The sequence below is a fragment of the Polistes canadensis genome, unplaced genomic scaffold, assembly GCF_001313835.1.
Source record: "Polistes canadensis isolate GaletaPanama2010 unplaced genomic scaffold, ASM131383v1 scaffold_37, whole genome shotgun sequence".
Classification (NCBI taxonomy): Eukaryota; Metazoa; Arthropoda; class Insecta; order Hymenoptera; family Vespidae; genus Polistes; species Polistes canadensis.
In genome coordinates this window covers 63855-79198 of record NW_014569584.1, presented here as the reverse complement: position 1 = coordinate 79198, position 15344 = coordinate 63855, and the positions used below count along the sequence as shown (strand labels likewise).

The window sequence follows — 15344 nt, the reverse complement described above, 5'->3', positions numbered from 1 at the left end:
ATTTATATTTATATTGAAACTACCTATATTTTCTAAATTCTTTTAATTTTATCTTTAGTTATAAGATTATAACATTTTTATTCTTTTTTTCATTTCATTAATGATGTTAACAATAATTAATATTTCCTACTTTATCGATAAAGAAGAAACGAAAAGTAATACCAAAGAATACAGAAATACATAGAAGCTCACAAGTCCACTTTTTGCGTAACCAAATTCATCTTAGTTACTAACCTGAAAAAAGAATAGTAGTTTGATAGTATTGTACTGTTATCGCGTTAAATACCTACTATTGCCCACTAATTTTCAGGTTAGTAACTAAGATGAATGTGGTTACGCAAACAGTGGACTTGTGAGCTTCTATGTACTTCTGTTTTTTATGATAATACGGAATAAGCGCCATCCAACGGAACGCAATAACTTCAAATGCGTAGATAACAAAGGATTGAAAATAAACTATATGGAGATATATTTATTTACTTAATTTATATAAAAAAATATTATAATTATGTTGTGATTACTTGTAATTAAAATATTTTTTTACAATAAATTTTAATTATTTCTAATTAACATAACTATAGTGTTAGTTGGATTGAAACGTAATAAGTAATTGGTACACTTCGTGTTAAAGTACAATTTTGGTTGTCATCCCTGGTCATAATATTCTTTTTTAATCAGTGAAGAATAGGTAATTGTGAATCACAAAAAATGGTATTGAAACTCAATGTGTATAGTAGTCATAGAATTGGTGTAGAATAACTTATTTGATATATATAATCTTATTTGAAAAGCGTGTTAAGGTCGAAATGTCATGTAATTCGACTTATCGTATTCATCCTGGCACAGTTGGCTTAGTGAATATGTATTCTTTTTTATCGTATGTAGTGGCTTTGTACAGGTGGGCGATTAATGTATTAAGTTAGACATTTTTGACAAGTACTTTGTGTAATCGTGTTTTCAAACATTGCACGTTTATTGTATGCAAGAAACGATCGTTAGAGTGTAATACAGAAAAAATATGAATAAACATTAAATGTTTTCCAACTTTTGAAGGTATAAATTTTGCTCTTAAAAATGAGTTGGTTACGAAATAGTCCATTGAGAACAAGTTTTACCAAACAACGATCTAGAGATTCACCACCAAAAGATGCCGATCCATCAGCATGTTATGATAGCTTCTGCAAACATTGGCAACAAACTTATGAGATCATTTTACATACTATTGTAAGTTATATAAAATATTAAATGTAGTAGTTAAAAATATGTTTTATGTAAACATTTTTCAATAACTCTTATAATATTTTAAATTCATTATACTTAGTCATGTAATTGTATCTATACAGCCACCAAAGGGAATACCTAGTCAAGACGATGTTCTTGGTGTTGTTAACCACATCGACCAGATGGTAACTCTTCTGGTATTGGAACTCAGAGAGTCTACTTCTTCCAAGCATTACCGTCAAAATTCTAGTGCAACGCATTCTCCATGTTTAGAGTACTTATTAAGTGAAAATTTACTTGTAAAATTATATGAGTGGAGTGTACATACCGGAAGGTAAATATTTCAATTATTTTTATTATATATATATATTATTTGAATATGAGTGAAAGTATTACATGTATTTCTTATTATTTTTCCTAAACATTATTTTACTTTCAGGTTTAATAATGCTGTTCGTTTAGAACAACTAAAGCTTTATGAATTATTAGTATCATACAGCGGTACATTGCTTGCACACGAACCAGTAACAAGACCGCTGCTAAGACTATTAGAAGAATGTGCTAATGACATTATGCTTTTGGAAATAGAAAAAAAATTGGTTGTTCTACTAAATCAATTATGCGTAGCTTTAATGCAAAATATGGCTCTACTAGATCTATTTTTTCATTCAACGGCAACTGGGAAAAATAAGTTAATAAAAAAATGATTTGTTTATTTTGTAACTGTATGTAAAAGTATTTTCCTGATATATTTCGCATCGATTTTCAGGTTTATTATTTTTACATTATTGATACCTCACGTTCATAGGGAAGGAGGTATTGGACAACAATCTCGAGATGCTATGTTATTATGTATGTCTCTTTCCAAAAAAAATGATGAAGTTGGATTATATATTGCTGATCAATCCAATATTTGTCCGGTAAATTATATTTTTCAATATAAAAATAATGTCAAGAAATAAAGCAAAAAATGTATAAATTTACAATATACAAAAAAATATTTATTTCACTAGGTACTAGCTACAGGTTTGAGTGGCCTTTATTCTTTATTACCTCGGAAACTTCATATCGAAACAGATGATTGGCATCGTTTAACACCTGATGATATTAATGATATACCAGCACTTATACAACTTATGAATTCTTTGGAATTTTGTAATGCTGTTGCACAAATTGCTCATCCTATGGTTCAAAAGCAATTGCTTGAATTTTTATACCACGGATTTCTAGTACCAGTAATGGGACCTGCTTTATTACAGGTAAGTAAAAGATTTTAAGCAAAATAATTTTGTTATTTATCACATAATTTATTTGTAATAAAGAAAGGTATTCACTTAGTAATAGCAGTGTACTTTTTAATATTACAAACCCTTAAATTAACTTTTAAAGAACTAAATTATTGTGATATATAAAATAAAATTAGTGGAATTCAACAATTCAACAAATCCTTGACATTTTTAATTGCTTTTTTTTTATTCAAAATTATTCATACTACATTATTTGTGATATTTTCTTATTTTATTTTATTTATTGTTATTCATACACATATATCCACATGTAAAACACATAAAAGTTGTTATTTGATTAATCAAAGCGCACGCAATTTAAGACACAAAATTGAATATAAATTTATCACTAGTTACTAATAATACCTATTAAGTAGTGAACATTATAACATTTACAAACTTAATTCTAAATTATCTTTATGATAATTTATGTTCTTTTATAAAATAATTAAAGAAATATTACATTTAATAACTTATACAATTAAAAAGAAATTTTACTATATTTTATTATATTATAAATATAAATATAAATTGCATTAATTTTGTAATATTATACATATTATTATAATATTACAAAATATATTATACGTAGAAATAATAAGCATTTACATATTATCTACGTCAAGCATTGCTTAATATTTTGTGTATTTTTCAATATGGTGTTGGTACTGCTAAAACTCAATTTTCATGCTAATAAGGCATAAGTTATTGATGTTATCCTTTATGATTGTTGGTGGCTATCTGGTGATACGCTCATGGTGCTCTTAGGATTCTCTTGGCTTGACTCTAGAACAGCTAGATGCACTGGAGCACCGGGTTAGTACAAAATATACTTTTGGGTATATAAAGATAGTATCTCAGTCAAGAAAGGAAATTTTTGGCATGATAATTTGCTTTTAAAGTCATCTATTGTAAAAAAAAAGTCGAAAGCAATTCTTTTTAATTTTGTAAATATAGCATTTTCTACTGAAATACTGTCTTCGTAAAAAATCTTATCAAATCGCTTTTTTGTCATTCATATTTTTTTGCAATGTGCTTTCTGTAAATTTATGCTTCATAAGATATCTTATGTAAATGGTAATGGTTCTTGTTTTCTTTTAACAAATTAATTTTAATATTTATTTATTTTATGTCACTCTTCAGCACAATGTTTTGAATTCATTACTTAAACCATTGATTATCTCCTTTAACAATATGCTAAAATAAAACTTTCGTATTTGTTCCTGAGTACCCTTCTTTTATCACATAAAGCAAATATCCATCTTTATTTTTTTTTTTAAATTTACCAGGTTCAACAATAGCAGTAATTAATTTTATAATATATAAAAAGACAACTTTTTCATTTTGTTACTCTTTAGACAAATAATAACAAAATTCTCAAGGTTACAATTTTGTATACTGTGACATCAGAAAGAACTAATAATTTGAAAGTGTTTTGCAATATTTAAAAAAAAAATCTGATAATTTTGTATAATTTTTCTCTATGTAATATTTCTAGACAACTGTGGATGAATTAGTAGCAGCTACAGCTTATTTTGATTTGTTTCTTCGATCCGTAACAGAACCAGGTCTACTAAGATCACTAGTTAGATTTTTGCTAGAAGATAACTATGACGAATGTAGAATATTGGACAGTCTTATACAAAGAATATCTTCCAGATCAAGGGTACATATCTAAAATATATTTCAATATATTTTTCATGAATAATATTTAATCTAATGATAATTTTCTCTCTTGTATTAATATTGTATGATTGTATATGTTTCTCTCTTTTTTATAGTTATGTATTGTAACTTTGGCATTATTTGATACCTTGATTAACTTAAACTGTGAGGATGTAATGCTGGAGCTATGCTTAGGAGCCTTAAGCCCTTGTTCTCACGTAATGTTATCTCAGCGCCGAAGATTGAAAGATATAGATCCTTTCGGACGAGGTGCAGAAAAATTTTTAGCTTTGATACCAAATTGTTGTTCTCCATTTTCTCCATTGGCTACATCACCTACTTCATTACCAAACACTTTGTCTGCTTCACGTGAAGAATCTTTGAATAGCACAGATACATTGAAATCGTTACCATTATCAATAAATTATGGTACCAGAATATCAGACAGTCTATATGGGAATTACCATGCTTATCTTTGTGATGCTAGACAGAAAATAACAGCATGTAGGATAGCATGTCGTAACTGGTCATCTCGTTACGATGGAGAAATATCTCAAGATAATAATACTGGAAGTGCAGTTACCTTAACAGATGAAAATACATTACTTGATCAATCGACAAAAAAAACAGAACAAGATATAATACAATCTTCGGAAACACATTCAATTTCTGTCATTGGTACAAAGGAGAATATTTCTTCCGATAATATATTAGCTAATATTCAAAGTTTACTAGAAAATAAAGAATTAACGAAAAATACACTTAATACGGATATACCAGTAACATCAGATGTAGTATTATCACTTGAAGAACAAGCTAAATTAGATGCTGATATTGCTGAATTATTAAATGAAAATATAGGTTCTTCAGAATCTATTGTTGAAACATTTTTAACAGCAGATAAAAAAGGCTCTGATAGTGGTATAGATGATTCAAATACAGCTATGAATTCTTTGCTCTCATTGGGAGAAAGTAGTGGTTATGAAAGTTTTGCATTTAAAGGGTCATCAGAGTCAACGCCAGAAAATGAGCCAAGTGAAAATCAAATAAATGAACATGAAGAAACAGATTCAGAATACAATCACGAGCCTAATGTACTTATCCATGATAAAGTAGAGTCTAACTCTATAATATCAGAAGAATCAATAATAACTAAACAAATTAAAGATACTGCATATCGTCAAGATATATTTAATGGACAGCCAAATGTTGGCATATTTTTGGATGTTATTTTAAGAAAACTGGAATGTATGACAAGCAATAATTTATATGTTAATTTACATTTAACTGGTCTTATAAGTAGATTGGCAATTTATCCACAGCCATTGTTGCAATCATTTCTATTGAATCATTCATTGGTGTTCCAGCCTAGTATCAGATCATTATTTCAGGTTAATTTATATTATCATTAATATGTCATAATTTTAATATTGTATAAACTAATTTTGTTATTGATATTTGATACCTTTTTTATAGGTGCTTGCATCTTTAAAGCATAAAATAGATCAGTTCCTATCCAAACATGACAATGTCGACTTGTTAGTGGATCAAGCTAGATCATTTTTAATTGGTCGTGAGGATAGATTAGTAAATGCACGAAAAAATGCATTAGAAGCTACTGCGCAATTTGCATGCAGTAAAAGGAATTCCTTAACAAACGACTCATTTTTAAGAGGTATTATTTCTTTTCTAAACATAATTTAAAGCTTAGGCATATATTTTATGATCTTGTTTATCTTTAACGCATACGGACATGTGTGTACGCGTGTATTGGTTACCATGAAGAAGTACTCTATTTCGAAAATATTTATATAAAATAGGTGAATATAAACAAAAGGTAGCAGGTAACAGTATATTATTAATGTTTAGTTTTAATATCACTTCTAACTGTTTAGGTGAACCTAAAAGGAGAAGCTTGACATCGTCCTTTACACAAATGTTCAGAAGAGCAAGTAATACATCTGGCTCAGTTAATTTAACAAATTCTATCAGTCAACCATCTAGTATATCAGAGAATCAATTAGAATCTGTAGGATTTGGAACAGGCTATCGGTAAAATTTCTGTATTTAATGCATTTAAAAAAAATACTAATTATGTAATTTTTAATATACAAAAATTTGTATTAATAGATATTATATTAGATCATCGTGGGAATCTCCAAATGAAATAAGCCCAGTACAAAATATAGTATTATGTGCAGTTGTATTAGATGAATGGTTAAAAGAATTAGCAGCTATTACTCAAGAACATGCCATTATGTCACTTACAAATGGTTTAGAACATAAAACATAATACAAGGATCTATAATGATAGAATTGCTAAATGAATCTAAAAAAGGTAAATAGATAGTAATAAAAAATAAATAGCTTTGCAAAAGTGTTCATTATTTTTTTTAGCAGGGTTTTTAGAATTGTAGCTACACATTATATAAGCTTCATTACATTTTTTAAAAAGTTTAATGTATATAAGATTTGTATCGTATAAACTAATATGCTTTTCTATTATTTTGAATCGTAGCATCATATTTAAAGGCAAATTACTTTACCTATCTTTTGAATAATTAGTATTTAATTATTAATTACTTGCACATTTGATTACATTTCATTTATATGTATATATATAAGTTACATATATTTATGTTACTTATATAAATATATATATATATATTATAAAAGTAAAATTATCTAAGATATTCTTATAGAATATATTCTACAAAAATCTATGAGAACATGAGAAAAAGAGAGGGAGAGAAAGGAGTGTATTTATTATCTTTATTTTATCTAATATTTTAATTTACCAAATTAAATACAAAAAAATGTACAGATTCATCAAAATAACGTTGGGGCAAGTAAGCATTAATTTTGAATAAAGTTTATGCTCGAACATTAGGCTTTGTAATATTAAATATCATTTATATCAGATAGTTTCCTAATAAATTATACAAAGCAAAATGGTTCTCAAATAAAATGTATAAGATTTTTGATTTTTTATCACATTTTCTTTTTAGAAAATGTAAATAAGTATATCTATTTTTAATGATTTACATATGATTTTATTGTTATTTAATATATATAAATATTTTGATGTTTCTTGTTAATGATGCGTACTTATATTAATTGAAATAAGTTTTAAATATTATTTACAATTTTAAAATAAAATATATTCTTGTAGCTTCTTTATGTAATATACTAACATTTTAATATTATTAAGATGACATGCCTATATTTTAAACATTATATTTTAAAAATTGTAAGACTCGTTTGGCTTGTTTTACGAATATAATTTCAGTAAGGAGTGTTTAATGAATTGCCAAATATAAAAATATCATTTACTCTTTTTTATATAAGTATAAAAAAAAATTATTATTTATGTGTGTGTGGATAAAATTGACGAATTTTTTATGCAACCTTATTATATGTATATTGTATAAAAAGTTAATCTTGCCAATACATTGCAATAATCATGACAAAATCAAACAAAAATATAACACACATATCAAGGTCTAGTTTTAAATATTCAGGATTAAAATATTTATTCTGATATTTTTAAATACGTATTTGATATTACTTTTGATATAAGCACAAAAATTATATTAAATGGTAAAAAAATGCAATCCTATATAATGTAAATCAAGCTAATAGTTTTATTAACTTTAATAATATAATTTTTGTATTGTTCATTTGTATACAAGATGTTTTCAAAAATGTGGACACAACTTTAGAGATAGATACAATACACTAAAATAAAAAAAAAGTTTATATGAACATATGCCCAAAGTTATGCCCACATTTTTGGAAACACTCTGTATACATTTCAATGTTAAATTCTTGCCTCAATGTGATATTATAATTATGATTATATAAAAATAATAAAATAACCTTGTAAAAACTATTTGTCCGGTACAAAATAAAATATGAAGATACAATTTATTTAAAACAATTGAATGTGATGAAATTTACTAGAAAAATTATTAATTGTTATTGTCTTTTATGACAATCATGCACAATTTTTATTTATTTTAATTAATAACTAAAAAATATGTAGTATTATATATATATATATTTATTATTTTATAAATAATATATTTTATAAGCTATATTATTTTTTCATGCAAATTGTATATTTTTTTTTATAAATGGGTATATGTACATTCAGTTGAATTCTAAATAGTAAATACGTTTCTGAGAATTTAAAAAAATAATTAAATTCAGGATCAATCTGTAATATGTCCAGTAATATTGACACCGCTTTTTTTATAATGACTGTCGATAAAATAAAGCATAACAAAAATGGTAAAGAACTCTAACCACAATCCAGTTAAAATAAAGAAACAATAATTCTCTACCAAGTTTCATTAATAGTACGTTGTGAATGTAATTTATTATTTCAATATAAATTTAATCTTGTAAAATTATTAAATTTAATTAAATTTCCGTTGAAATTATACAATCAATAAGATTAATTACATATGTTATCTTTCTTTACTAGCGCCCTCTTAGTTTCCAATAAGGATGGTGAACTAGATACAGAATTTTCTTAATATATTTCTTTGTTATTAGAATAAAACATAAAAATATCGAATATTTCTTACTTATCATTGATCCAAAAATACGAAAAATATATTTGCAGAAAATCGTTGATGCGTAAAAACCTTAACTTTGATTGTATATTCGTAGAATAATGAGTTTATTCCGAAACAGTAGGAATCTATAATAGTAATCATGACAAGTCAAACAATGAATAATAAGATTACGTATAATAGTTTAATATGTTATATTACTTTTTTCGTTTAAAAAGTTAGATATATGCTGGACATTTATTTTATAGTCGTAATAATTATATTATTTTAATATATTCTGAATATCAAATACATCAGAAACAAAAACGAAGACACTTGCAAATATGGAGGTTGGTTTCATGAATAATACTAATTTTCATTATAATATAAACAATTACATTTTATTTAATTAAAATATATCTGTTTTATATATTCAATACTATATTTATAATTATACTTATAATTATGATGTTTTTAAGCTTAATGTGTTAGTACGTTTCTGAAAAGCTTTTATAAGTAGTGACATAATTATTTATTATGAATTAGGTAGATGATTGTTCAGCTGGTGGTGATACCGGAGGAGAAGAAGATGAAGATGATGCTTCTACACATGGATCAGTAAGTAACAGTAGCAGTAGTGGCATGAGTGGTAGTAGTACTTCAACTGATAGTGGAGAAGACAGCGGAGAAGAACGAGATTCCAGCGATACAGATAGTCATAGTTCTGCGGATGAAGATGACGATGAAAACGAAAATACAGAATATTCAGTAAAAGCAGAAAGTTCAGATTCTATGGTAAATATATAAAATACATTAATTTCTTAATAAAATAGGTTTTCTCAATAAAAGACTCTTTTTTTAAACTGCTTTATTTTCAGAGGTGGGAAACTTGCGTTGCTGCGAATACACGACTAAAGCTTCCACAAGATCTTTGCGAGAATTCAGCTATCTTCAAAGAACTATTAGATTACCCGTATTTTTGGAATGAATGTCTTAGTGAAAATCAAAGAGAATCTTTATATAGCTTCTTACCAACTTTTCCAAAAGATTGTGATATCGAAGCTGAAATGGAAAGAACACTGCAAATGCTATTCGACAGGGAGGATCATAGGTAATTACATGTTTAAATTTTCAAATGTAATATTTGTAGATATTGTTTTTTATTAATTAAATTAATTCAACCAGATTTGGAGTTGCAACATTAGATGCATTTCATAAACATCTTTTAGCTGGTTATTATAGACCAGATATCAAACGAATGCGCAGTTTGCTGCATAAAGCACAACAAAAAAGACTGCTTTTTGAAGAACGTAAAAGATCATACGAACTTGCCAATCAGTTACTTAAATCACGAGAGAGTTTATTATCTAATGCATATAAACAGGGTTTTAGCCAGCCTGTACATCGAACAATGTCTAAATTTCATTGGAAGAAACCAAAACCAGCAATGGGTAAGTGACTACTCTTATAATAAATACTAAAATTTTCCTGGCTGTTTACATTTGCCCCACACTTCAGCCTTTTGGCAGAGAAGTATATAGTAACTTCCCGGGGACAATACTAACAAGCAATCAACTGATAGTTGAAGAGAAAACCCAGCTACGCTATTTGGAGGAACTGAGTATCCTGAGGACTGAACTGGGAGCTAGTGCAAGGTTAGCACCTGACACAACATCTGAAAATGAAGAAAATTGTTTATATTATCAACTATCTGGAAATAAACAAAAGAAGAAAAAGCGCTCCATCATGAGTCTTCAAGGACTATCAATCAGGGGGTTGCAGATCAATCAAGAAGATGAAACTATTCGACCTGTATTTTCGACGTTCCAACGAACAGACTATGCATCAAGTAGGTCACTATTTGTTCGTGAACGAACAGAAGAAGCATATCGTTTAATGTTAACAGCTCATAAAAAAAGAAGAGCACGAAATGATGTATGTAAAACATGCTATATTATTAGTGTATTAATCAAATTATAAAGCTTATAAAACATTTATTTATCTTCTCTTTTCAGATTCATCCAGAATTAAATACTCAGGGTATTGCTCTTGCTGACTTAACTCAAAGAGCACAGACTGGTCAAAAGCACAAGCTTTCAGTTAATACTTCTATAAGAATTCCTCCTGCTAAGAAACGTATTAAACAAGAACAGTCTACACTTTGTCCACCTGTACCAAAATTAATCAATTCAAATTCTATGAAACACGAAAGTGATAACAGTGATTATTCTCATACAACAGACGATAATAGACATTCTAATGCAATGGATATAGATCACAAGTTGACACCCATAAAATCTGAACCTGTAGATGTATATGATATACCTCAAGTGTCAAAGAAAAAAATGTATGATATAAAATTAACAAATTTTCGATTTCTTTTAATTGTTATTTATTCTTATATTTGTAATTATTTATACAGGAGCCCTGTTACTCCTAGAAGTAATAAACCTATTCCAAGCACAATAGAAATTAAGAAAGAAGTAGAAGAAATGGACTTTGATGATATCAAATCAGAGATTAATACAGGCACAAATGATGATGTTATGCCAGAAACAGAGGATGACGAGGAAAATGATAAAAAAGAACTTGACTTAAGTAGCATTGACATGATGCAAATACCTATTCAACTTGACGATGGTATTGATATTCTTGATGATGTGAAGTAAGTTAAAAATATATTACAATAATATCTTATCTCAAATAAAGAAACTAAGTGTGCATTCTTCACATTTCTTTTTCTCTGTTTAAGATGTGAGAATGAAAGTGTTATAACTATGAGAGATAAAGAAATTTCAACACCTAGTGGAGAAGATACTATTGATGTTAATAGTGGAGCAGAATTAATGCAAGAAACACATGCGTCATTTTTCTCTTTGCTGAGAGATGCTTTTACCTCTAAAGGAGAATTTAGAATGAGTACTGGAGAAATAAAGGATGCTATCACACAATGGCAAGGAAATCCAATTTCACCACTAAATGACTGGTATGGAAAGACATATAATTTAAAAATAAAACGTACATTAAAAACTAATTAAATATTTTAAATAATTTTCTATACATATTTTTGTGCAGGTATTCCTTGGCATCCTCATGGCCGTCATTAGTTCCATTAGCTTTAGGATTTCTTGCCGGTGAATTAACATATTCTCAAGAATTGGAACAACAGCAGGAACGGGAACAAGAACTTGTTCCATACTTAGAAAATAAAGGTAGTGGTGTATATGCCTGGATTGGTGCAGGCAGAGATTCTGATTCTCGTCTGTTAGATTTGTGTACAAGATTTCTAATGCACAGGTAGCTGAACGTGTTTTTATACAAAACTCCTTACTATTTTCTTATGTTCTTAACTGTATATATAAATTATTTTTTTCAGAGACTCGCTAGGGCCATCTTATATTTCATCAGCTGTTGCTTCTGTGAAACAAATATCACAGTTATCAACGTCAAGTAATAATAACAATAATGGAAACAATACAACCAATGGAAACACTAGAAGTGGAAGCCCTGCAGTCGAATCAATTAATATTGATACGAGTTCTCTTGGATCTATTACAGAATGGGAACCACCAAGAGCATTATGGCCTACAGAATGGAAAGTCCGACCTTCTACAATAGAAGAACGCGAAGAGTTTAGAAGACAAGAACAAATGCGATATGCAGCACCTCATAAAGCATTTACTTATCGCATGCATGGATATGCATCTGTAGTGGGACCAGTCAAAGGCATTTATCAACATAACGTTGGTATGTTCTTCTTTAATAATTAAAATCATTTTTATTTCTAAAATTATTATTTTTTCATTATATCTAACATTTTTTATGTAATAGGATCTGGATTAACTAAACCACGAGGGCATTCTTTATTAGTAGCTGATCGACCAAATTTTGTAACAATCTTAGCATTAGTCAGAGATGCCACAGCTCGATTACCAAATGGAGAAGGAACTCGCGCTGATATATGTCAGTTATTAAAAGATTCTCAGTACATCAGAGAACAAGGAGAAAGTGATGATAAAGAAGGGTATTTACATTCAGTTGTGTCAGGTGCTTTAGACAGATTACATTATGAAACAGACCCATGTGTTAGATATTACCCTCGGCGTAAAGAGTGGCTATATCTTCACAGAGCACGTTCAGAATCGGAATTTGGTATGTACTTAGGATCTCATTATTTCATATTTATATATTATTATATATGTATGTATTTTATATATATTATTTCATAACTAACTATACTGTGTTTAAAACGATGTTTTAGAAATGTATCATCAACAGCTACAAGGTGTAGCAAAAAATAAAAAAAATGTAGGAAATACATCACGAAATAAATTATTACAAGCGTCTATCAAACCTATCATACATAAGGAGCAATCTCCTAATAGTAGCAAAGAAACTACTCCCAAAAAAGAAAGGCGTGCTGTTACTGTGGTTCAACCAGTTATAACTCGGTAAGTATTACATATATAAAACCTATATAAATAAAAAGAAAACAAAATACAATAAACTACTACGCAATAATTTAATTTTGATGCATTATTATTACTATAGAAAAGAACAACGTAAAACTGATGAAAAAGTTACTGTTGATCATTCAACTTCTTCTGAACAACCAGTTGTTAATACAACAACATTAACAACAATCAATGCATCAACATCAGCTATTTCTACCGCTACTAGTACTGCTAGTACTACTGTGTCTGTAGCAACGGTTCCAAGCTCTTCTACGCTAACGACAACAACTAACATAGAAAGGAATAATGTAATTTCTGAAGTTAAAACTTTAACGGCGTCAAATACGATTAAAAAAGTAACTAATATAGGAGGAAAACCAGTTGCAGTGGTAAAAACGAATGCGACACAAAGTTTATTGCAATCAAGTCAACAGCATTTTCCTCATCATCAAATACAAGTGTCCACATCTGCAGGACTGCAGACTATAAGATTGTCAGGACATTCTGTACTTCATTCTGCTCAACCTACTTCAACAAATACCAGTTCTTCTTGTATAGGAAACACTACGACAAACTTAGCAACAATATTTCCTAATGCTAAAGTTCAAAATCAACAACAACCACAAACTGTGGTAACAAGTCAAACTGGAAAGAGCATTTTGCAAACTTCTAATATAAAACAACAATCTCAGCAACCACATGTATTGCCTGGCAAAACATTGCTGGCATCTCAAATAAAATTAGTGAGCTCAGGACAAATAAAATCATTACTCACAGGACATGGCCTTCAAGGTCAAACGATATTCATTAAACAGTCATCTCCATCAAATAATCAATCTCAACAATTACAGCAACAACAATTAAAGGTACAATATAAAGATACTTCTTTTATCTTCACTACATTAATGTCAATCTTTACCACTATTAACAGCAACAGCAGCAACAACAACAACAACAACAGCAACAACAACAACAACAACAACAACAACAACAACAGCAACTTCAAAGAGTTGTGACTAATCAGCAACAACAAATACAGCCATCAGGAATGCAACGTATAATTGCACAAATAGGCGGTAAACCGATTGCTGTGCAAATACAACAATCTCCGCATCAATCACAGCAGCAACAACAACAGCAAAAGATACTAGCAAAGGTTTTAACTAGTACAGGTGGAGGACAACTTATCTCTGTAGAAAGTTTACTTGCACAAAAAGGGTTAAAACTAGCAACCAATACTTGCCATACAAACCAATTAAATAGACAAGGAAAACAAGTCATACAAACTCAGTATCAGGTATTTATGTAAAATATAATTTCGTTTGTAAAATAGATTATACATAATGTACTTAAATTTATTTGTACGTTCGATTTATTCAATTAGGTAGTGTCACAGGGTCAAACATCTTCGGTACAATCGAAAATTATTGCTAGTACACATCAACAATCTCAGTCACCTCAAACTCAAACAGTCAGAATGGTCACAGCGCAAATTGCTGGAAAACCTATTGTCCTGGCAAGTGGAAATAAAAGTGTTGGCGTTGGAGTAAGTGGGAGTGGAAACGTAGTTCTTGGAAAACAACAAAACCCACAACAACAACAAAGCCAACAGCAACCAATAATTCTGCCAAGTCAGTTGCTAAATATTAAAACGTTACATGGTCTTAAGGTGATACCAACGCCTACAGGACTGAAGACAACAGGTGCAGCGGTATACGCTAGAGTTATCGCGCCGACAACAATCTCTTCAACAGTAAATCAACAACAACAACAACAACAACAACAACAACAACAGCAGCAGCAGCAACAACAACAACAATCTGCTCAAACACAATCGTCAAAGAACAATTCACATAGCACACCTTGACAAAATTAATATGGTATTGTTTTATTCTATACTTTTTCTTTGTTTCGTCCGTTTATATTTTGAATACTTTAAAACTATTACAGGTATAAACCACGTATGATTTACTTGTAAAACTGTAGTTAAAATATGTAGCACTTCATTGTTGCATTGAATTTAATATTTACAACAGAAAGTGTTGAACACATAGAAATTTCAAATTTTTCATACAACACACACTAAAACAGAACAACAGCTTTGTACGAATAGGAATGAGGTGATGGATAATATATGATTCATAAATGAAAAAAATATG

The 15344-nt window shown here is 28.8% G+C and overlaps 2 protein-coding genes across 5 annotated transcripts; both read left to right on the top strand.

Moving 5' to 3' along the window:
- The first annotated feature begins 156 nt into the window (after nt 1-156).
- Nucleotides 157-6769, top strand: LOC106784605 (UPF0518 protein AAEL005291-like). Of its 2 annotated transcripts, XM_014744339.1 has the most exons (11): nt 158-1224; nt 1344-1555; nt 1661-1912; nt 1991-2141; nt 2235-2480; nt 3276-3323; nt 4006-4173; nt 4289-5563; nt 5649-5847; nt 6068-6224; nt 6303-6769. In XM_014744339.1, exons 1-11 carry the CDS (start codon nt 1075-1077, stop codon nt 6463-6465), a joined length of 3021 nt encoding a protein of 1006 aa, XP_014599825.1. In that variant the 5' UTR covers nt 158-1074; the 3' UTR covers nt 6466-6769. The 2 variants fall into 2 exon arrangements, with proteins under 2 accessions (XP_014599826.1, XP_014599825.1); XM_014744340.1 differs by lacking the exon at nt 3276-3323 and having other exon boundaries at nt 157-1224.
- Nucleotides 6770-8678: 1909 nt separating this feature from the next.
- Nucleotides 8679-15340, top strand: LOC106784514 (nuclear factor related to kappa-B-binding protein-like). 3 transcript variants are annotated; one of them, XM_014744130.1, is made up of 16 exons: nt 8679-9081; nt 9278-9526; nt 9610-9842; nt 9917-10182; nt 10266-10666; nt 10747-11078; nt 11154-11396; nt 11484-11717; nt 11807-12028; nt 12108-12478; nt 12563-12883; nt 12993-13182; nt 13283-14051; nt 14117-14482; nt 14570-15065; nt 15136-15340. In XM_014744130.1, exons 1-15 carry the CDS (start codon nt 9076-9078, stop codon nt 15050-15052), a joined length of 4686 nt encoding a protein of 1561 aa, XP_014599616.1. In that variant the 5' UTR covers nt 8679-9075; the 3' UTR covers nt 15053-15065; nt 15136-15340. The 3 variants fall into 3 exon arrangements, with proteins under 3 accessions (XP_014599616.1, XP_014599617.1, XP_014599618.1); XM_014744131.1 differs by having other exon boundaries at nt 8724-9081; nt 9282-9526; nt 14570-15340; XM_014744132.1 differs by lacking the exons at nt 8679-9081; nt 9278-9526 and having other exon boundaries at nt 9611-9842; nt 10250-10666; nt 14570-15340.
- Nucleotides 15341-15344: the final 4 nt, after the last annotated feature.